The sequence below is a fragment of the Salmo salar genome, chromosome ssa11, assembly GCF_905237065.1.
Source record: "Salmo salar chromosome ssa11, Ssal_v3.1, whole genome shotgun sequence".
In the NCBI taxonomy this organism is placed as follows: domain Eukaryota; kingdom Metazoa; phylum Chordata; class Actinopteri; order Salmoniformes; family Salmonidae; genus Salmo; species Salmo salar.
The window spans coordinates 87,633,139-87,656,994 of record NC_059452.1 but is presented as its reverse complement, the minus strand read 5'-3'; the positions used below and the strand labels follow the sequence as shown (position 1 = coordinate 87,656,994).

Here is a 23,856-nt window from a genome sequence, read left to right as displayed (position 1 = left end):
CGAGCAATCAGAGCAAGATATTATGATATCAATTAAGTGCAGTGCATAAAGTCAGTAATTTAACGTTTTGATTATAGCAGTATACCGCCACTTAGTGATTAAATACAGAATTACAACCTACCCGGAACTGAATGACTCGGAAGAAATATACAGGGGGAGTTAACGATAGGACATTGGAGGAACCTCAATTGAATCCTCCTCGCGTCTTTCTCAACCCCCATTGGAAGAGAAGGTCAGGGAGACGGGATCTTTGGCTTTATTATCCAATGGATTTTGAGGACGCAAGAAATCGAGTTGAGATTTTCCCATGATATTGACTTTGTGTTACATTGTTATTTGTCCGTGCTACCTCAAATTTGGTCGAGGTTACAAGCATCAGTTAATCGGCAAACTAGCCAACTATTGGGGGATGCGAGCCATTGACATTGGTTTAATCAATTGGCAAAAGCCTTTATGCACCAAAGACGGGTAATAGGATTACGCCATCCATTTTTGGTATTTTATGACAAGCTATAGCTAACTATTATTTTTGTTGTTGACTAGCTAATTTGGGTAGCTGAATTAGCAAACTACTAGCTATTGTTGTTATAGCAGATTACAGTAAATCACCATACGGAGGCAAGTCATGGTGACTCGTACACAGAAAAAGATGATAAGATACGTGGAAGAGGGCAATTTAATGAAGCTGAAGTCATACTTGCGGAAACACTCCGACCTTGACGTCAACTTCTCCCAGGGGAAAAAGCGCAGGACTCCCCTGCACCTGGCCTGCTCGCTTGGTGATGACGCCATCCTCCGGCTTTTGTTGAAAAATGGAGCCGACATCCTTTTGAAAGACAAAAAAGGGGACACGCCTTTACACATTGCTGCTAACAAGGCTCTGAAACATGGCAAAATAGGTAATGGACTGCCAATATTGGCTACTAAACAACAAAAATATGTAGAATAATAAAAACATGCCTTAACCTTGTTCTTCTTTTTTATCCAGTATATGATGACCTCGTAGTGCCCCTTCAAAAGAGTTGCCCAGAAGCCATGGTTGCACCAAATAATGCAGGAATTACACCTCATGACCTACTGCAATGGATGAAATTTGAGAAGGTATGAATGTCTCAGCCATATGTATGAGTTGCTAATATGTGTTTTAGGAGAGTGCTGGGACATAACCTCGTACAACCATCCAGAAGTCTTCCACACTTACATTTGGTAACCAGTCTGGTAAATATGAGGCTAGGGGTATGGTTGTATTGTGTGTACTGTACATCCCTGAGCACTGATTCTTTCTTTTCTCCAAAAGACTGCACCGAAGGGAAACACTTCTAAAGAAAAAGATGCAGAGAAAGAGTGGCAAGAGAAGCTTTTTGGGGAATGCCAGGATGAGTTCTTTGAAACCTTTGGACAATATGATGGTACGGTGGCAAGATTGTACTCCTGAATAATCTGATTTGATTTAGATCATTGTCCATTTGTCTTTTCTTCTTTTTTTTCTCTCTTACAGCAGATTATTTATTTGAGGAGGATACCGATGAGGAGGACTTTCAAGACTGGGCAGATAGAATTAGACAAGAGTATGTCACAAAACGGCACGCAGAAGCTCAAAGACTGGCATCCTCAGGCTATCATGGGAAGAGGAAGAAAGGAAAGAAAGAGGCAGAGGAGGAGGAGCGGGCTAACAGAGAGCTGCATGAGAGGCTACAAAGGGAGCATGAAGAGTACCTGGCGCGTGCTGCACGAAAAGAGGAGGAGACACGTCAGGGGAAAAAGCAGCGCTATGAAGAGCGATGTGCAGCTACCTTCAGCACTGACAGTGCAGCAGCAGTCACCACAAAGCTGAGTTATGGGGACATACCCTGGCCGGCACCGAAGGGTTCAGTGGAGGAGATGGTGGAGGTGATGTTGCATGGCGCAGACAAGAAAGATGTTGCAGTGTTCCGTAAACTTCTCCGGCGCCAGCAGGCCGTTTGGCACCCAGATAGGTTTGCCCAGCGCTGTGGGGCCCGGCTGGAGGATGGAGACAAGCAGAGGATCCTGGACACTGTCACTGCTCTCTCACAGGAGCTCAATAGACTGGCTCAGAGCCTCAGGTGACAGTTAGACTGGAAAAGGGCTTCTGAGATGTTGAACAGTCTGTCATTTAGCCACGGCTGGTCCTGTGTATGCAGGGCAGTTCTTTCCAGTGGAGGTCAGTTGTTTTGACCTGTCAAAACAAATCTCCACTTGAAGCACCTAATTTATTGGATAAACTTGGCTAAGCTTCTGATATGTTAAGTGAATGACATTTTTCTCTGACTGTGTACTTCTTGGCACTAGTATAGGACTTTGTGTAAGAGATGATATTGCTGGAGAAAATAGATGTTTACAGTGCCTTGTGAAAGTATTCATACCATGAGTTTTAATTTCTCCAATTGATTAAAACAAATAACCTGTGATTTCTTAATTTCTTAACTATTGCTTGAATCAATACTTGGCAGAAGCACATTTGGCAGCAAATCGCCGTTAATCTTTATGCACACCTTTGTGCAACATTTATCCATTCTTGCCAAAAGTGATGCCAAGTTAGGGATCATTGATGGACACTGGACATCAACCTTCATTTTTTTTTTATCACTGATTTACAGTGTCAGAACTGAGAAAATTTGTACCCACAAATAAATGTTGAAACAAGTTGTGTAAAGCCTGTGTGTGCAAAATTATTATTTTTTTAAAGCAAGATGAAACATCCAATACCACTATTTAGTAAGCACTTAGTAAACACTTTTTTTTGTAATTGCTACGAGCATCAATTAAATGATCATGTCATGGTAAACGTGCAGATTATTTTTGTTTAACTCATAAGACACTTGTTACTATGATGTCAGAAATCCTGTCAGCCTCATTCAACATGTTACCCAACTGGATAGATTATGCTATTTGGGTTAAGGATTGGGGTGGTGACGAACTGAACAATTACACTCTACCCTCTAATCTGGTCATGAAGGCAAAGTGCTGATGAGATCAAAGTGGGTTCCGAAAAAAAAAACATCACAGTAAACAGTTTGAAATACACTTGACTTGATTTAAAATTATAAACTAGTGGATAATATTTATGACTCTACCCCCACCTAAAATCATCTACAAACCTACACAGACTAAGAAAGGGCAGATGGTCGGCCCGAATTTGAATGATGGAATTTAATAAATCATAGGATGCCTTGGTTGCCAGAATAGGTCCATATTGTAGCTATGCTGCTTATTAGTCCCGATGTATTAGTTATCCATACAGGCTATCAGAAAAGTGACAATTTCTTGAGAAGTAAATATAGACTAATACACATTAAAATGGGAATTAATCTACAATTCTCCGTGTTTTTGGAAATGTTATAGAAAAATATATTGACTGTACCAGGAGGCCTAATGGATGTGTTTATTTCTCTCTTGCCACAAGGGCTCATAAGCTTTATCGAGAATAACGTGGTATTTGCGTATTAGTAATTTGGCAATCAAAATGTGGTCATATTTGAGTGTATAGACTGTGGGTGTAGTAGTCTATACCCTACCTTTATACACTTGTAAGAATAACTTTTAAAACTAACGTCCTATATAAAATCTAAAGATCAGTGCTGATGAAAAATATCTGGCAACCAGGCGCAATCTGTCGCTATAGGTGGCCGATGTACTGGGATCAAGGCTGTATTTATATTTACCCACAGTTTAACTTGTACTTTTTATTTATATGTATAATTTTGGATATTATCTTAGGGCATGACTGATATATATATATATATATATATATATATATATATATATATATATATTTTTGTTTTGCATAATGAGCAGTCTTGCCCAGCATTGCGACGGGGATAGAGTTGATTCGTTGTGATAGCGACAGCTATTAAAGGTACAGGATGACGCGTAGTATGTGGCTCGCTCGATAAAATAGGTGCAAAGCGATAGAAGGGTTCGGGTGGGTTATAGTGAATTCTTTGTTTTCTCATAATTTAGGCGACCTCAGGATCTAAGCGCTCGAGTGTTATTATCGATGAAATAACTAAGACAGCCATTGTCACCAGGCAGAGTAATTTAGCAAAATTGAGAGAGCTCATACTCGATACGATGTATTAGTTTTCGGAAACGTTATTGCGAAACGTGGCATAGTAGAAACCGACAGAGTTGTGTTTTCGCGTTGTTATGATTTATTGAACGCAAGCAACTAGGCAACTGCTACAGTTCACGTAGTGTAAATTAATAGGCCTAGGCCGGAGATTTCGTCAGCAAGGTGCCGGTGGCAGATAAGATGGGCTCGGTGTTCCGAAGTGAGGAGATGTGTTTGGTGCAGTTGTTTCTGCAGTCCGGTTCTGCATACGATTGCATAAGTGAGCTGGGAGAAATGGGTCTGGTCGAGTTTCGAGATGTAAGTACACCACCTGTCTGTCGAGCCTATGTACAGACTTGCAATGCAATAATACCAGCACAAGTGTATATCAGTTAGGCCTGCTCAGTGCCTGTCCGTTGTCAATTATATCTGGACCAAATATTTTCTTGTTTTCTGTGTGTGTGTGTGTGTGTGTGTGTGTGTGTGTGTGTCTCTGTCTGTCTGCATCTATGTGTGTGTTACAAGACTGCCAGTGCACCCATCATTAATCCTAAATGTGTCTGTCTATCATCATTCATCCTACATGTGTCTGTCTATCATCATTCATCCTACATGTGTCTGTCTATCATCATTCATCCTACATGTGTCTGTCTATCATCATTCATCCTACATGTGTCTGTCTATCATCATTCATCCTACATGTGTCTGTCTATCATCATTCATCCTACATGTGTCTGTCTATCATCATTCATCCTACATGTGTCTGTCTATCATCATTCATCCTACATGTGTCTGTCTATCATCATTCATCCTACATGTGTCTGTCTATCATCATTCATCCTACGTGTGTCTATCAGTCCAGTTAATGTGATACTTATTGACCAATTATTTGTCGAAGAAGTAGCACAAGCTGATTAAGCAAACCATTAAAATCCTAATTGGATGACATATCGTTGTTCCCCATATTCTGTGATTGGCTGGTAGTATTGATGGAGGTCTCAATGCAGCTGTATGGTCTGACTAGATTCAGGGGGCTCCAAAAACATCTTACCCAGGTACCTTGGTTACATGGTTTGTTTAGTCTAATTGAACTGACCTGGCCTAGATTTTAAAAGCAATGGATTTCGATCTTTCAAAATTAAATGTTGATATTTGAGTGATACATTCTGCAGAATAGAAAACAATGGACTGGAAAGGCATCTATTTGATGAATTCCATGGTGTGAGCATTGGTCCACCTGGCACTGTCACCTACTGTGCATCTCTGCTTTCAGCTCAACCCCAGTGTCAACTCGTTCCAGCGCCGTTTCGTCAGCGAAATCAAGAGATGCGAGGAGATGGAGAGAATTCTAGGTGAGGTCACTGAGATGGACACTAAAGCAGGACTACTACCACCATACCATTTAGCCCAAACTACTACCTCTTCCCCTACTGTATTTATTTATTTTATTTATTATTTTGCTCCTTTGCACCATATTATTTATATTTTAACTTTGAACTTTCTTCAAATTATAAATCTACCATTCCAGTGTTTTACTTGCTATACTTTATTTACTTTGCCACCATGGCCTTTTTTGCCTTTACCTCCCTTATCTCACATCATTTTCTCACATTGTATATAGTCTTGTTTTTTGTCTACTGTATCATTGATTGTATGTTGTTTTACTCCATGTGTAACTCTATGTTTTTGTATGTTGTCGAACTGCTTTGCTTTATCTTGGCCAGGTCGCAATTGTAAATGAGAACTTGTTCTCAACTTGCCTACCTGGTTAAATAAAGGTGAAATAAAATAAATAAATAAAATATGTTTGATTTACTGGTGGGGTTTGATCAGGCTCTGGTCTACTCTACAGAATGACAGATTGCTTTTGCTAACAGCCATGCAGTCGGATTGAATTACAAGTCATGCTAAATATAGTGATGACAACAGCAGGATAATGTATTATCAGCTAATGATATATATTTTTTGCTGTGAAAGACTAGCTTTGTGCTAGATATAGATCTCAGTTGTTCCTCCACAAATATTTTTAGCAAGGCCTCTTTATGTTTTGATCAAACATGTCTGGGTTTTCTAATTGTGGATGTTTCAACAGATTCCCATAATGATTGTGTGTTCTTATGTGCTCAGTCAGTGTTTGTTTAACTGATTAAACAATAACTATTTTTCACTTTTTTTTTCTTTGGACAGGGTACCTTTTGAGGGAAATCCGAAAGTCAAATATTGCCGTGCCAGAAGATGACGAAATCTGTCCAGTCGCCCCTCCCCCCAAACATGTCCTTGAGATCATGGTAGGTCTGAGATGCTGTATGTCATGTAAAAACAAGTGAGTGATGTGGTGATGGGCACTGCCATTGAGTGCACTGTGTTTAGGTTGAATCGCTGAGTTGGTAAATGTTTCAAGATAGTATCGAGCAGAGTTTAGGGTATTGATTTTGTGTTAATAATGGTTGAGGGGAAATGATTCCCATATGATTGCTGTGGTCAAGAGGAGTTGACCGTGTGTGGTCTGTCTGCTGTGGTCAAGAGGAGTTGACCGTGTGTGGTCTGTCTGCTGTGGTCAAGGGGAGTTGACCGTGTGTGGTCTGTCTGCTGTGGTCAAGGGGAGTTGACCATGTGTGGTCTGTCTGCTGTGGTCAAGGGGAGTTGACCGTGTGTGGTCTGTCTGCTGTGGTCAAGGGGAGTTGACCGTGTGTGGTCTGTCTGCTGTGGTCAAGGGGAGTTGACCGTGTGTGGTCTGTCTGTTGTGGTCCCCCAGGAGCAGCTCCAGAGGCTGGAGGTGGAGCTTAGTGAGGTGGCCAGGAACAAAGAGAAGCTGCAGCGGAATCTTCTGGAGCTGACTGAGTACACGCACATGCTGAGGATCACGCGCACCTTCGTACACAGCCGCTCCCGGGTTAGTGCCAGGTTATCATGTCTATTTACACCATACACTCTACTATCACATGACCTTGCCTCATAACTACCTCATGCCATTTAAGTAACACATACTCTTATCAGACTCACCCTTTGCTCTATTGCCCTCCCAGACGCATTTGTTTGTTGACAGTGACACCATATTTTGGCTCTTGCTATCCTCTCCATGTGAGTTCCCATAACCTGGAATAAGACAGGGTGAAGCAGAGACCGTGCTGACATGATACGGTCACACCACGCGCATGAATGTCACCTGACTTTGAACAATGAACACTATGTCATTTGGTCATATGATTCCACAGCCTATGATGCATGGTTTTTGGCTTGCAGATTATAGGCTACACTTGAAAATAGGTGTAGCAATGAAGTTCAATCATTATGTAATAACTTTGCTAGTACAGATTTGCTAGTACAGATTTACAAACTATCTATAAACTAGTAAATTAACATTTAAAAAGTACTTAAATACCATTTTATTTAATCATTACCAATTTTTTAAAGAATTATCCATTTTTTAAATTAAATCTAGGCTACTGGTGTTTGTGTGTTGATAATGCTAACCTGGCCTTTCCTTGTATGCAGCATGAGGCCCTTGGCCCCCAGTATGAAGAGTTCCAATCCATTGAGTCAGACTCTGCAGGCTGCACTGGTATGCAGAGACTGGGAGCGAAGCTGGGGTGAGTTTAACAGAGAAATAGACACTCCCATTATGTGTAGCTAATCAGAATTCAGAATCAGCTTGAGTCCTGAATAGTAAAGTATTCTTCTTGGCTGTAGGTTTGTGTCAGGTCTAATCCACCGGGTGAAGGTGGAGGCCTTTGAGCGCATGTTGTGGAGGGTGTGTAAGGGCTACACTATCCTCAGCTATGCAGAGCTGGGCGAGAGCCTCGCTGACCTGGACACGGTGAGTAGAAATAGATAGATTCCTGAAATCCGTATTGCTATGTCCACCATATCAATTAATGTCATAATAAGAGGAATAATATACGTGTTGTTTGTGTGTCCCTTTCAGGGTGAGATCAGCACAAATGTGGTGTTCCTCATCTCATTCTGGGGAGACCAGATTGGACAGAAGGTCCAGAAGATCTGTGATTGGTAAGTATACTTTTGCCATCACAAAACAGACAAAATCATCCATTATCAGCATCAGATCTGCATCATCTGACAAGCCTGTCTGTCATTGATCTGTATCAGGCCACAATTGTATTTTTAATTATTTTCTTCTAGTTACCACTGTCACCTTTACCCCCACCCTGAGAACGACGAGGAGAGGGCAGATGTGATGGACAGCCTAAGGACACGCATCCAGGACTTAAACAATGTATGTATATGTCTCTGTTTTTTTATGTCTATGTCATGTTGAGGCAAAGCCCAAACAATGTATGACAGAGGATGTCTAGATGATTTGCATTAACACTAGTAACAAGACTACATGCAAATGCTTGAACGTGCAACATCTTGTAAATGTCCCCTGGCTTCACCAGGTGCTCCACCGCACTGAGGAGTACCTGAGGCAGGTACTGCAGAAGGCCTCAGAGTCAGCCTTCACCTGGGTAGTGCAGGTGAAGAAGATGAAGGCCATCTACCACATCCTCAACCTGTGTAGCTTTGACGTCACCAACAAGTGTCTCATAGCTGAGGTGTGGTGCCCTGTCAATGACCTGACCAACCTTCGGGGGGCGTTGGAGGAAGGCTCGGTGAGTGAGGCTGTTGAGGATACTGTAGTCCTACAGATACGCATGTCGACGTTTATTGGGATTGAGTCTTGTCCTGATCGATTTCCACACTAGATTGGCCATATTGTAAAAATTAATGAAAACAAAAATGTGCTTTTTGGTCTTAATTTAAAGTTATGGTTAGGCATTAGGGTTCAGTGTGGTTAAGGTTAGGTTTAAAATCAGATTTTATGACTGTGGCTGTGCCAGATTGTCACCACTCTGCAGAGCTGCCTCCAGTACATGAGTCATTCCAATAAATGCTAACCTGCTACAGATAGTTTGTTTAGTCAAATCTGGCAGTAGTGTATACATGTAATACATGGATTTTTCCCTTATCAGAGAAAAGGTGACGCCACTGTACCATCCTTTGTAAATCGAATCCCAAGCAACGACACTCCGCCTACGCTCTTGAGAACAAACAAGTTCACCTCTGGCTTTCAGAGTATCGTAGAGGCTTATGGGGTTGGAGACTACAGGGAGGTTAGTCCAGGTGAGTACAAATACAGTTTACAGACACACCTACAGGTAAGCTAGTTTGGAACACGTCAGACACAATATTTAGGCAAGCTCAGCTGAGCACTTTTATAGCATTAGAAGTACGACTAACCACTTCATGTAATGCAGACTGGTCAGGTTGAGCAAAGTTACATAGGACTGAATGAAGGCCAGCAAAGTTGTCCACACTGATCATGTTTATCTCTGATTGGCAGCCCCCTACACCATCATTACCTTCCCGTTCTTGTTTGCGGTCATGTTTGGGGACCTTGGTCACGGCATGGTCATGGCATGCTTTGCCCTGTGGATGGTGCTGACAGAGAAGAGCCACAAGCGCAAGCGCTCTGATAATGAGGTAAGAATGTTGAAAGGGAAATTTCTATCACATTCAACAGCATTTTTGTGGTCATCTTGATTTTGTTGCGTAAATTGATAGATTTCCATTAATATTGGTTTATGTGTTGTCCTCAGATCTGGACAATGTTCTTCGAGGGACGTTATATCATACTAATGATGGGCCTTTTCTCTGTGTACACGGGGCTGATCTACAATGACTGCTTCTCCAAGTCACTCAACATATTTGGCTCAGGCTGGAGTGTTAGGGCTATGTTCACAGATCAGCAGTGGACGTGAGTCTAAGCTAACACACAAAAACATGCACAGTACACGCATACCTCTTTGTCAGTGTACACTACTGTTCAAAAGTTTGGGGTCACTTAGAAATGTCCTTGTTTTTGAAAGAAAAGCACAAAACTGGCCTTTAGACTAGTTGAGTATCTGGAGCATCAGCATTTGTGGGTTAGATTACAGGCTCAAAATGGCTAGAAACAAAGAACTTTCTTCTGAAACTCAGTCTATTCTTGTTCTGAGAAATTAAGGCTATTCCATGCGAGAAATTGCTAAGAAACTGAAGATCTCGTACAATGCTGTGTACTACTCCCTTCACAGAACAGCGCAAACTGTCTCTAACCAGAATAGAAAGAGGAATGGGAGTCCCCGGTGCACAACTGAGCAAGAGGACAAGTACATTAGTCTAGTTCGAGAAACAGACACCTCACAAGTCCTCAACTGGCAGCTTCATTAAATAGTACCCGCAAAACACCAGTCTCAACGTCAACAGTGAAGAGGCGACTCCGGGATGCTGGCCTTCTAGGCAGAATTGCAAAGTTGCAAAGAAAAAGCCATATCTCAGACTGGCCAATAAAAAGAAAAGATTAAGATGGGCAAAAGAACACCGACACTGGAACACTGCCTAGGAGGCCAGCATCCCGGAGTTGCCTCTTTGTTGTTGACATTGAGGCTGGTAGATATTCCTTAATTAAAAATGTTTTTAAAATTCAGTTGCCAGCTACAATAGTCATTTATAACAAACAATGTCTACCCTGTATTTCTGATGAATTTGATGTTATTTTAATGGACAAAGACATTTCTAAGTGACCGCAAACTTTTGAACGGTAGTGTAGATGTAAATGTGTAGTTTTCATTTAGCAGTAACTGGCTGAGGTTATTGTACTCATCTTCACCTTTTATTCCAGAAATGAAACACTCCAAACAAATACTTTGCTCATCCTTGATCCTAATGTCAGTGGTGTCTTCGTTGGACCATACCCTTTTGGCATTGATCCTGTGAGTATACATACATGCAGACAGACACAAATAAATAGTTTCAGGTGCTACACACAATCATACTGTTTCTTGTGCCTTTCACTGATCCCAAATATCCAGATTGTAACGAAGACGCAGGGAGTCAGGAAGAAGGTGCAGTCAGTGAGTTTAATACGAATTAACATAAAGTGAATACACAAACAAGAGTAGCGTCTGAACATGAACACAGAAACACAGCATCAGCAACCACCGGCCTGAGGAGGGAAAAGTGAAAAGAGGGTGAGAGGTGGGCCACCAGTACTTAGCGGAGATGGATTGAATGGTGTGGGTGATACCTAGGTGTCCAGCGACAAGGGATGTGTGCGCCCAGGTCAACAGGGATCCCTTACCCGCTCCGGAGGGCAGGTAGTAGGTGTGGGTTCCCCCACCAGAGCCTGGCGGATGTCCACATCTTCATCCCAAAGCACAGGGGCAATGATTCAGGAGAGTGGAATGATGGGCGCACTCAGGACAGGAACCTCTCCTGGGCGGCATGACAGAGTGAAGTTGAAGCCAGTGAAGAAAAGGGCCCACCTTACTTGACGCGGGTTCAGCTGCGTCGCTGTCCGTATGTACTCTAGGTTCTGATGGTCGGTGAGGATGAGAAATGGGTCCTTTGCGCCCAGCAGTCAGTGCCTCCACTCCGATAGTGTCAACTTCGCCGCCAGGAGCTCTGGTCACCGACATCATATTTCCTCTCTGCAGGAGATAGTTTTTAGAGTAATATGCACATGGATACAACTTTTGTGGGTTACCTTGATGTTGTGACAGGACAGACCCCACGCCCACCACGAAGGGCAGCGTAGGATCTGGGTGTTTCAGCAACGGGGCGGAGGTGAAACTCCCCTTCAGTAGGCGGAAGGCCTCATCGGCTGCAGGACTCCACAACTTACGGGGACCACCCTTGAGGAGAGAGGTGAGGCGATGGAGCTGAAGTTAATGAAGAGGCGGTAGAAGTTGGTAAACCCCAAAAACTGTTGTAGCCCCTTTATGGTGGTTTGGACTGGCCATGACCCAACCTTTCTTTCCTCCATAACCACTCCCTGCGGGCTGATCCAGTATCCCAGGAAAGAGACAGCGGTCTGATGGAACTGGCACTTCTCCGCTTTGACGTACATGTAGTTCAAGGAGGTGTCCCAGGACTACCCGGACGTGGGCGATGTGATCCTCCAAGGTGGCCGAGTAGATCAGGATGTCGTCGATATACACGACCACCTGATGCCCAAGCATGTCCCTGAACACCTCGTTCACGAATGCCTGGAACACCAACGGAGCATTGGCTAATCCATAAGGCGTCACCAAGTACTCGTAGTGCCAAAACATTGTGCTGAAGGCCGTCTTCCATTCATCCCCCTCCCAGATGCGGATCAAATTGTAGACACTCCAGAGATCCAGTTTTGTAAAAAAAACAGTTATCTCCATCGTCGACCAGGAGATGGTGGGGTCGTGGCATTGGAGCCACGGGAGGCCGAGGATGACTGTGAACAGGTGCCTCGATGAGGAAGGGAAGGCTTTCTTGGTACAGGGGTTCCACGTGATGGTGAGTGGCGTTGTGATGTGTGTGATTGTCCCAGAGCCCAGTGGTTGATTATACAGTGCTTGAACTGGAGAGGAGAGCAGGTATGAGGTTGTTCAGAGAGGAGGCAAAGGCCTGGTCAATGAAATTCCCCGCGGGCACCGGAGTCCACTAGAGGTGTAGAAACAACACACGAGGGACAGCCAGCTAGTGAAATCAATACTAAAAAGGGTTTGGCGGAAAGTGATGACTCACGCCTACCCCAGGAGATGGATGATCACGGGGCCTTCCCTCTGCTTTAGTGGATCCCGGGTTGGGAAGTAGTGGACACCGTTGAAGCTGGTGCCCCTCCTGACCATAATAGGGACAGAGCCACAGCTGTCTCCAACAGTGTTGCTCAGCCGCGGGGAGGCGTGTGGCTCTGAATCAGAATGGTTAACGAAGGAGGGAGAGAGGCGATGGGAAGGTTAAATATCCAGACGGATGGCCATCGTGATGAGTGCGAGAGGGTGTTGTATCGGCATGCTAACTCCGCCTGGACCTCTTCACACAATCCTCTTCTTAATAAGGTGCGGCGCGCTGGCTCATTCCAGCCACTGGATGCTGCCACTGTATGGAAGTTGAGGGTGTACTTTGCAGCAGTCTGGCCATCCTGCAGTAGTTGGAGTAGGCGCTTACCCCCCTCTCTGCCCTCCGGTAACCGTGGCAACATTGGAACTCTCAGTGGTAGGGGCTCCCATCTGATGAGAAAAATAGTGGGAGCACTGGAGGAAGAAGCCACGGCATTTGGATGGAGCGCCGTCATATTTGTCCAGGAGGGACAAACGGATATTGCTGACCTGGCCGGACTGCTGAATGGGCTGAGGTGCTTGCTCGACTCATGGTAGAGGATCCTCCGCTCGTTGGAGGTGACGCCTCGAGGAAGATCTAGACGTTGAGGACCTCATCCATCGCAGTCCCCGGTTGCGCCAGCTGGTTGTGGTATTAGTGAAGTAGGTCTCCCTGTTCGTCGACCATCTTGGAGATGTCTCTGGTTGGCTGCTGCTTCCATTTTAGGAGGCAGTATTCTGTAACGAAGACACAGGGAGTCAGGAAGCAGGTGCAGTCGGTGAGTTTAATATGAATGAACATGAAGTGAATACACGAACAAGCGTAGCGTCTGAACATGAACACAGAAACAATACCGCCTGATGGGTAACAATAACAGAGTGCTAATTAAATGTGGAGAAATTAGGGAAGTGATGAAGTCCAGGTGTGCCTAAAGATGAGGCGCAGGTGTGCGTAATGATGGTTGCCAGGTGATGTAATGATGGGTTGCCAGGACCCGTGGTTAGTAGACCGGTGACGTTGAGTGCCAGAGGGGGGAGCGGGGTAAACATGACACAGGTATTGATATTGTCTGATATTATGTTCATGTCATTCTTTGTATCACACCAACAGATATGGAACATGGCAGTGAATCGTCTGTCTTTCCTGAACTCCTACAAGATGAAGATGTCCGTCATCATAGGGGTCGTGCACATGAGCTTTGGGGTGGTGCTCAGTGTATTCAACCATCTGTGAGTGACCAGTTAGTGGTTCCTAACAGTAGTCACTGCTGTGGAATACAAAACATCAGAAAGAGTTCCTCTACATTTATATAAATTCGCTCTTCCCCTTCTCTTCCATTTATCCAGGCACTTCAAACAGAGGTTCAACATCTCCCTGCTGTTCCTCCCTGAGTTGCTGTTCCTGCTCTGTCTCTTTGGCTACCTGGTCTTCATGATCATCTACAAGTGGCTGGCGTTTGGTGCACGTGACTCCCGCCTGGCCCCCAGCATCCTCATCCACTTCATCAACATGTTCCTAATGCAGGGAGGGGACAACACCCCTCTCTACCCCGGACAGGTGGGTGTTAGTGACGGAGTCATGATTCAGAGTGTCCCCCCTGACTCTGGGTATTTTCAGCATCTCTATCTGAATCTCTGAATGTCTCTTTTGACCATCTCTGTCCATCTGTGTTTGACCCTGTGTATTTTGCTCCACAGACTGGGCTGCAGGTCTTCCTGGTGGTGGTGGCTCTGCTGTCTGTGCCTGTGCTGCTGTTAGGAAAACCTGTCTACCTCTACTGGCTGCACCGTGGAGGGAAGAGCCTGCGATTGCGCAGGGTGAGTATGGTGGAAAGAGTCGTGTCATGAGTTTGTTACCCATGTGTTTTTAGTGAATAATATATGTGCATTTTAATGTCTGTTGTCTGTATTTTAGGGTTATGAGAGAGTTCGTCGTGTGAGTGAGGATGATATGTCCCAAGCACCAGCTTACGCTGATGATGAGGAAGAGGGATTTGATGACCTCATGACCAGCAGGGACACCCAGCCTAAGGAGGTCAAAACCGCAACTGTACATACATCTCATATAAACATTTGAGTAAGAGCAGTTGGATTTCAGTCATCACTGTTGCCTTTCTATCTAGTCAATGTGTTGTACATCTTTCAGTTTGACTTTGGGGATGTGTTCCTGCACCAGGCCATCCACACCATAGAGTATTGCCTGGGCTGCATCTCCAACACGGCGTCTTACCTACGTCTCTGGGCCCTCAGTTTGGCCCATGCTCGTAAGTATCATACTCAGTACACATTTAAAAGGCCACAGGGGGGCAATTACTATCAATTACTGTCTCCATGTTCAGATATTGATTCATAAATCTCCCTCTTACTGTGTGTCCATCTATGTGTTTGTCAGAGCTTTCCGAGGTGCTGTGGGCCATGGTGATGCGTCTGGGCCTGAGGATGACCTCCAGACTGGGGGTGCTGTTTCTGGTACCAGTGTTCAGCCTGTTCGCTGTGCTCACTGTGTCCATCCTGCTGGTCATGGAAGGGCTCTCAGCCTTCCTCCATGCCCTCCGGCTGCACTGGTGAGTCGGTCTTTATACTTAACTAAGTGATGCCTTACTGAATGAGTCATTCAGTCATTCAGCAATCACTCTCTGTTAATCACTCATCCACTCTCACATACTCTCTCATTCCCCAGTGGTCTCCTACTTGGTATACTTTGTTTCATCTTTAACTCTCTTCTAATTATTCACTCAGTCATTTATTCACGCATGCATTCATACTGGTTATTTACATATGTGAATGCTCTCCTTTGTAGGGTGGAGTTCCAGAATAAGTTCTATCATGGGACGGGTATCAAGTTTGCGCCCTTCGACTTCTCTGCCCTGCCCTCAGTCTTTGAGCAGGACGGTTTACTGTGACCAGCGACAACCAGATTCACTGGATTTGAATAGGAAAACATGTACCAGGAAGGATGCTCTGAGTTAGAGCAAGATGGCACACTGATGAAGAGGAGAAACTGCAGAGCAGTGGTGGGATGACTTGTAGCAAAGTCTTTCAGCATATGACTTTTGACACTATTGGCTGCACTGACTTCCTTACATCATCATTGCGTCCATATCCAGCTAACCTCAATTCAGTGTGATTCAAAACTTTTCATCTAGGTCTGTTGATATGTACTTTGTAATATTCTGGAGGAATTGATGCATCTCATGTAGTGGTCACTTTAAGCCAATTTGGTGGCTCTGAGCATTTTATTTGCTTTTTGTAGAAAATTATAGTGTTTTTTTAAAGCTAATTTATTACTTGACTCATATTCATCTGAGGCAACTTTAAAGTACAGAAGAATAAACAAATATAGAGATTCAAAACATAAAGGACTGGAGGTCTTATCAAATATCCTGATTTCTAGTGCCATAACAATTTCTACCCGATAATGACAAATGTGAATACCATGGCTGCTAATTGTGCAGTTTTTCACAGTGCTTATCCACATGAATACAACTCTGAAGAAATAGTATTGTCTAATGAACTGTAAACTTGTAGAACATATGTTCCTCCGGTTTTGCCATTATACACTCCTTGGGGCATTTCGGGGAGGATAAAAGATGACAGCTCAATTATTAATTTTTGCAGAGGACATTGCCACAGAGCACTTTTCAAAGAACAATGCAGAAATGATTGTACAATAAAAGTCAGCATTTTCACTGATAACTATTACTCTGATGATGCCAAATGTTAGGAGATACTTACACCAAGACAAATTGCACAGGCTTGAAATATTTGTTTAAATGTTGGTGGTTAAGGACATCCACTGAAGTTGACTTGAAGCTCAAATTATAATTTTTGTAGACATGAATTGGACTCTGACCATAGACTGTTTGATCCATCTGGATTGTGTCTGTAGTGAAGGGAGGTGCAATTTATTTGCTAGTTGGTAAATGGATTACTGGTATCATCATGATTCATGTCATTTAGCTACATGTATTTATTTATGTCTTTTTAAGAAGTTAGGATCTTAATCCTTTTTAAGACCTAGTTTTTGGATGTGATGCACAAATGCCAGCAAATAAAGAGTTAATGCTCAATACCATGAATACAGACTAACCAATTACATTTTCTAGATCTTGTAAATATATCTAATTTAATATGACATGGATACAATAGCTATTCCAGGTAGCTGACTTACAAGTTCCTGTGTGGATTAAAGTTTTCTTCAGATTGATGCCATGTCCATTCACACTTTTACTGAAGTATGTCAGAGAGGAAGAGGTGAAGCGAGAAGTTTTACTCAGCCCACGAAAATAAGCCTACAAAATTAGGAATTTTTGTATGGCGGTCAATGAGAGTGTCAAATTTGGTCAACCAAAAATGTAATTGCCAATTTGCCATCTGAGGGTTATTTGATTGAATATACGTTTTGTAATGGTTTGGATGTTAGGAATGCACTGATATAAGTGGACGCACGTGGCATTTCTCAACTTTGAAAGGAAAAAAAACGTAATATCAGAGTTGTGCCTGTTGGCATAGAGCTAGATAGAAGATTCATCATGGATATAACCCATTTTAGCAAGAACATTGCCATTGAGGGATTCCGCCATTTTAAAGTAGTCAACTGAGTGAAGATTCCTATGAGTTGGGAGAAATCAGCCAATGAAGAAGATAATGTACTACTTTAAAATAAAGATAGCCTCAATGGTGCTGTCCATGCTGTCACAGACAGCATAATGGCACAGATACAAAGATGAGTCCTCTATCTCTATGGCCTGTTGTTCACATGCGTATCTGCCCTCTCATTGGCTAGAATGGTCCCACCTAATCTTACATCTTTGAGGACATCTATTTCCATTGTTGGAGCAGTCACTTGACTATCTTGTCAATATAATAGACTACCTTTGACTGTCCAGTCCCCAGGGTTTCAACTAGTTACCACAGCCACAAAGTGAAAATTGGCTATATTGTAAAAATTCATGAAAACAGGTTAGGATTGAGGTTAGGTTTAGGTTTAAAATCAGATTTTAAGAAGATGAATGGAATAGTGGTGAGGTTGTAATGGGTGCAGTGTTAGTTGGTAGGGCAAAATATATTCAGTACCAGTCAAAAGTTTGGACACACCTACACATTCCAGGGTTTTTATTTTATTTGACTATTTTCTCCATTGTAGAATAATAGTGAAGACATCAAAACTATGAAATACCACATATATTTTCACAAAGTGTAATGAATTCATACTACAGAATAGTAGGCTGAAACACAACCAGTACAATAGGTGGCGGCATGCACCTATAACATTTGTTTGCGGACCGCCATAATATCAAAGAAGAAGAAGAAGAAACGGTAGAAATGGGAAGGGTTATGACTTTGTGGCTGTGGTAACTAGTGATGACAGGTTAGAGGTTTGATGAGCGCAGCACAGAGTGGGTTCAGGAGAGGGATGTCTGCCATGGATGCCCTGGTGACAGTTAGTACAGAGATAGCCAAGGCCCTGATAATAAAAGAGGTGATGAGTGTTGTGTATTGTGTATTTTGACATTGAGAAAGCTTACGATACGATGTGGAGGGAAGGGTTGTTGATCAAGTTGAGTGCATTGGACATTGAAGGACATCTGTATAACCGGATCACGAACTTCGATCGAGTCATATGGGTGAGGGTGGGGTAAGAATTGTCAATGCGGTTTGAAGTGGACAATGTTACTCCTCAGGGAAGTGTGGTTAGTCCGATGTTGTTCACCCTGATGATAGATGACATGTTTAAAGAGGTGGGACAGGGAGTGTGTGTGGCCTTGTATGCTGATGATGGGGCTGTATGGAAGAGAGGTGGGAATGTGAAATGTGTGATGAGGAAAATGCAAGTTGTGGGAGTTGAGGAAGATTGGTCTCTAACATGGGGGTTTCGGATGTCTGTGGCCAAGTCCTGCTTTATGGTGTTTTCTAGGAGGAAGGTTAAAGATGTTAGACTGCAAATATACGGTCAGGATATAGGCAGGGTGTCTGAGTTTAAGTATTTAGGTATGTGGTTTGATGAGAGGATTACATGGAAGAGACATGTTGAGCATATTGAAATTAAGTGTAGGAAGGTGCTGAACCTCATGAAGGCTGTGGCAGATATGATCGGGGGTCAGATAGACTAACACTGTTGTATATGTACCAGGCATTGATCAGGTCATTTTTGGATTATGGGTGCTTTGTATATGGATCGGCAGCTGAAACGGTACTACAGCGCCTGGATAGGATACAGTCAAGGGCCCTGAGATTGTGTGTGGGTGCCTTCGGGACAATGCCTGTTGAGGCATTGCAGGTGGATAGTGAGGAATTGCCACTGAGGATAAGGCAGGACAAACTTGCATTAGCGTACTGGGCAAGGTTGAAAGGGAGTTCAGAAGGACATCCTGCGGTCACGGCAACTGGGGAATGCTGGGAGCGAGGAGGGGGTAAGCATAGGGCATACAGGTGGACAATCGGGCAGAAGGTGGTAGAATATGGACTTGGGGAGAGAGAGATAGGGCCGGCAATTGCATTGGGGAACATTCCTACATGGCTGTTTCCCGAAACCAAATGTAGATGTGGACATGACTGAGGGCAGGAGAGAATGGGGTGAGGACCTGAGAGGAGAGATATATAGATACTCATTTGTATTAGTTTTTAAGGACAGATGGTTCAAAGGATGCCGTCAGTGGAAAGGTGGGGGCTGGGGTGTATATCCCAGATTTCAATGTCAGAGTATGTAAGCGGTTAACTGATTATGTGTCAGTGTATGTGGCAGAGTTGATGGCCATGGTTATAGGTTTGAAATGGGTGGAGGAGGTGAAACCACTCAGAGTGGTGATCTGCTCTGATTTGGCTGCAGTGTTGAGTAGTGTGAAGACAGGCAGGTCGGGTGGGGGAGACTTGTTTGTGGAGAGGTGTGGAGGGTAATGAGAAAGCCGATGTGGAGGCTAAGAGTGCTGTGAGGAGAGAGGGGTAGATATGCAGGTCCCGCTGGGCCGAAGGGAAGTCAAGTCCTTGATCCGGGCAAAAGGGCTCGATCTTCGGCAAAGGGAGTGGGATGCTAGTAGTTAGGGGAGGCAATTTTATAATGTGGATCGGTCAGTAAAGGAAGAGGTGGGGAGTATGGGATGTAGGACAGAGGAAGTTGTGTGGAGTAGACTACGGTTTGGGCACACAGGTTTGAATACCATGTGGATCATAGGGAGACATGAAACAGGTCTGTGTGATGAGTGTTTAGCGGAGGAAACGGTGGAGCATGTGTTGATATTTTGTGAATTGTATGATGTAGATAGGGAGAGATTATGTGAAAGGGCTAGAGAGGCTGGACGGGATTGTGGTTTGGGTGGTGTAGTGGGGGAGAGGAATTGATGTCTAGGGCTCTAGTTCACTTTCTTAGAGGAACAGGACTAATGAAGAGAATTGAATGTACAATGAACAAAAATATAAACGCAACAGTGTTGGTCCCATGCTTCATGAGCTGAAACAAAAGATCCCAGAAATGTTACATATGCATAAATTGGTTTACATCCCTGTTAGTGAGCATTTCTCCTTTGCCAAGATAATCCATCCACCTGACAAGTGTGGCATATCAAGAAGCTGATTAAACAGCATGATCATTACACGGGTGCACCATGTGCTAGGGACAATAAAAGGCCAGGGAGTGTACAATTTGGCATTCTGACTGAAGGAATGTCCACAAGAGCTGTTGCCAGAGAATTGAATGTTAATTTCTCTACCATAAGCCAACTCCAACATTGTTTTAGAGAATTTGGCAGTACGTCCAACAGCCTCACAACCACAGACCACGTGTATGGCATTGTGTGGGCGAGCAGTTTGCTGATGTCAACATTGTGAACAGAATGCACTATGGTGGAGTTGGAGTTATGGTATGGGCAGGCATAAGCTGCTTCTTCCATGGTCTACATACTCACCAGACATGTTTGGGATGCTCTGGATCGATGTGTATGACAGCGTGTTCCAATTATCATCAATATCCAGCAACTTTGCACAGCCATTGAAGAGGAGTGGGACAACATACCACAGGCCACAATCAACACTCTGAGGAACTCTACGCAAAGGAGACGTGTCGCACTGCATGAAGCAAATGGTGGTCACACATTGGTAGGCAAGGTTGAGAGAAGGGGTGCTAGTGGTAGTGAACTAATATAATCCTTGTCGGATGGGGGGGAATGGATGGATGGAAATGGTGATCTGATAGAAATTAAAGAGCTGGTGTGCCTGAATGATGGCCGAGGGACCAGGGATGATGTAGCCACAAGGAAAGAGTCTGCCTTGGACATCAATCTGTCACGCCCTGATCTGTTTCACTTGTGATTGTCTCCACCCTCTCCAGGTGTCGCTTATTTTCCCCAGTGTATTTATCCCTGTGTTTACTGTCTCTCTGTGCTAGATCGTCTTGTATGTTCAAGTCAACCAGTGTGTTTTTCCCGTGCACCTGCTTTTTCTATTCTCTTTTTGCTAGTCCTCCCGGTTTTGACCCTTGCCTGTTTCTGGACTCTGTACCCGCCTGCCTGACCATTCTGCCTGCCTTGACTTCGAGCCTGCCTGCCACTCTGTACCTCCTGGACTCTGAACTAGTTTTGACCTTTTGCCTGTCCACGACCATTCTGTTGTCTACCCTTTTGGATTATAATAAATATCAAAGACTCAAACCATCTGCCTCCTGTGTCTGAATCTGGGTCTCGCCTTGTGCCCTTATACAATCTGGCATCCAGTACGATGGGAGGAATTGACAGTATTTTTTATTTAATTTTTTATTTCCCCTTTATTTAACCAGGTAAGCTAGTTGAGAACAATTTCTCATTTACAACTGCGACCTGGCCAAGATAAAGCAAAGCAGTCCGACACAAACAACAACACAGAGTTACACATGGAACAAACAAGCGTACAGTCAATAACACAGTCGAAAAAAAAGAAAGTCTATATACAGTGTGTGCAAATGGCGTGAGGAGGTAAGGCAATAAATAGGCCATAGTAGCAAAGTAATTACAATTTAGCAGATTAACACTGGAGTGATAGATGAGCAGATGATGATGTGCAAGTTGTGATACTGGTGTGCAAAAGAGCAGAAAAGTAAATAAAAACAATATGGGGATGAGGTAGGTAAATTGGGTGGGCTATTTACAGATGGACTATGTACAGATGCAGCAATCGGTTAGCTGCTCAGATAGCTGATGTTTAAAGTTAGTGAGGGAAATATAAGTCTCCAGCTTCAGCGATTTTTGCAATTCGTTCCAGTCACTGGCAGCAGAGAACTGGAAGGAAAGGCGGCCAAAGTAGGTGTTGGCTTTGGGGATGACCAGTGAGATATACCTGCTGGAGTGCGTGCTAAGGGTGGGTGTTGTTCTCGTGACCAGTGAGCTGAGATAAGGTGGAGCTTTACCTAGCATAGACTTATAGATGGCCTGGAGCCAGTGGGTCTGGCGGCGAATATGTAGCGAGGGCCAGTCGATAAGAGCATACAGGTCGCAGTGGTGAGTGGTATAAGGGGCTTTGGTAACAAAATGGATGGCACTGTGATAGACTGCATCCAGTTTGCTGAGTAGAGTATTGGAAACTATTTTGTAGATGACATCACCGAAGTCGAGGATAGGTAGGATGGTCAGTTTTACTAGGGTAAGTTTGGCTGCGTGAGTGAAGGAGGCTTTGTTGCGAAATAGAAAGACGATTCTAGATTTGATTTTGGATTGGAGATGTTTAATATGAGTCTGGAAGGAGAGTTTACAGTCTAGCCAGACACCTAGGTATTTGTAGTTGTCCACATATTCTAGGTCAGAACCGTCCAGAGTAGTGATGCTAGTCGGGCGGGCGGGTGCGGGCAGCGAACGGTTGAAAAGCATGCATTTGGTTTTACTAGCGTTTAAGAGCAGTTGGAGGCCACGGAAGGAGTGTTGTATGGCATTGAAGCTCGTTTGGAGGTTAGTTAACACAGTGTCCAATGAAGGGCCAGATGTATACAGAATGGTGTCGTCTGCTTAGAGGTGGATCAGGGAATCACCCGCAGCAAGAGCGACATTGTTGATATATACAGAGAAAAGAGTAGGCCCGAGAATTGAACCCTGTGGTACCCCCATAGAGACTGCCAGAGGTCCGGACAACAGGCCCTCCGATTTAACACACTGAACACTGTCTGCGAAGTAGTTGGTGAACCAGGCGAGGCAGTCATTAGAGAAACCAAGGCTATTGAGTCTGCCATTAAGAATACGGGGATTGACAGAGTCGAAAGCCTTGGCCAGGTCGATGAAGACGGCTGCACAGTACTGTCTTTTATCGATGGCGGTTATGATATCGTTTAGTACCTTGAGGCTGAGGTGCACCCGTGACCAGCTCAGAAACCGGATTGCACAGCGGAGAAGGTACGGTGGGATTCGAAAGGGTCAGTGATCTGTTTGTTAACTTGGCTTTCGAAGACTTTAGAAAGGCAGGGCAGGATGGATACATGTCTATAACAGTTTGGGTCTAGAGTGTCACCCCCTTTGAAGAGGGGGATGACCGCAGCAGCTTTCCAATCTTTAGGGATCTCGGACGATACGAAAGAGAGGTTGAACTGACTGGTAATAAGGGTTGCAACAATGGAGGTGGATATTTTTAGAAAGAGAGGGTCCAGATTGTCTAGCCCGGCTGATTTGTATGGGTCCAGGGTTGCAGCTCTTTCAGAACATCTGCAATCTGGATTTGGGTGAAGGAGAAGCTGGGAGGGCTCGTGCAAGTAGCTGCGGGGGGTGCGGAGCTGTTGGCCGGGGTTGGGGTAGCCAGGAGGAAAGCATGGCCAGCCGTAGAGAAATGCTTATTGAAATTTCCGATTATCATGGATTTATTAGTAGTGACCGTGTTACCTAGCCTCAGTGCAGCGGGCAGCTGAGAGGAGGTGCTCTTGTTCTCAATGGACTTTACAGTAGAGAGTGATCATTACCCCATAGTATACACAGTAGGCCGGAGGGAGGAGCAGGTGTCAGTGGATGGAGTAGGCAGGTGGGCGTTTGGAAGGGCAAAGTGGGATCTGGTGGATATGAGGGGATCTGGATAGTATGAATAACTGGGTGAGAACAGCTTTAGTGGGGCAGCTACTGAGTCTATTGTTGTAACTTTAATGGCTTACAGAGTTAATGTTTACAGTTAATTGAGCTGTATCTAAAGATATTTTCTTTACAGTTATTTACATCAGTAATTGTATTAGAA

The 23,856-nt window shown here is 44.0% G+C and overlaps 2 protein-coding genes across 4 annotated transcripts; both read left to right on the top strand.

Moving 5' to 3' along the window:
• The first annotated feature begins 242 nt into the window (after nt 1-242).
• nfkbil1 (nuclear factor of kappa light polypeptide gene enhancer in B-cells inhibitor-like 1) lies at nt 243-2,674 on the top strand. 2 transcript variants are annotated; one of them, XM_014128495.2, is made up of 4 exons: nt 243-899; nt 989-1,101; nt 1,298-1,409; nt 1,502-2,674. In XM_014128495.2, the coding sequence occupies exons 1-4, from the start codon at nt 626-628 to the stop codon at nt 2,086-2,088; spliced, it is 1,086 nt and encodes a 361-aa protein (XP_013983970.2). In that variant the 5' UTR covers nt 243-625; the 3' UTR covers nt 2,089-2,674. The 2 variants fall into 2 exon arrangements, with proteins under 2 accessions (XP_013983970.2, XP_013983969.2); XM_014128494.2 differs by having other exon boundaries at nt 252-899; nt 1,499-2,674.
• A 1,147-nt stretch (nt 2,675-3,821) lies between these two features.
• Nucleotides 3,822-16,766, top strand: LOC106563184 (V-type proton ATPase 116 kDa subunit a2). Of its 2 annotated transcripts, none has more exons than XM_014128496.2 (20): nt 3,822-4,390; nt 5,346-5,424; nt 6,260-6,360; nt 6,828-6,965; nt 7,568-7,662; nt 7,763-7,889; nt 7,998-8,080; nt 8,213-8,306; nt 8,470-8,682; nt 9,043-9,193; nt 9,414-9,553; nt 9,670-9,827; nt 10,734-10,824; nt 13,799-13,917; nt 14,035-14,245; nt 14,386-14,505; nt 14,603-14,722; nt 14,834-14,951; nt 15,080-15,251; nt 15,488-16,766. In XM_014128496.2, the coding sequence occupies exons 1-20, from the start codon at nt 4,274-4,276 to the stop codon at nt 15,588-15,590; spliced, it is 2,550 nt and encodes an 849-aa protein (XP_013983971.1). In that variant the 5' UTR covers nt 3,822-4,273; the 3' UTR covers nt 15,591-16,766. The 2 variants fall into 2 exon arrangements, with proteins under 2 accessions (XP_013983971.1, XP_045545972.1); XM_045690016.1 differs by having other exon boundaries at nt 14,603-14,737.
• Nucleotides 16,767-23,856: the final 7,090 nt, after the last annotated feature.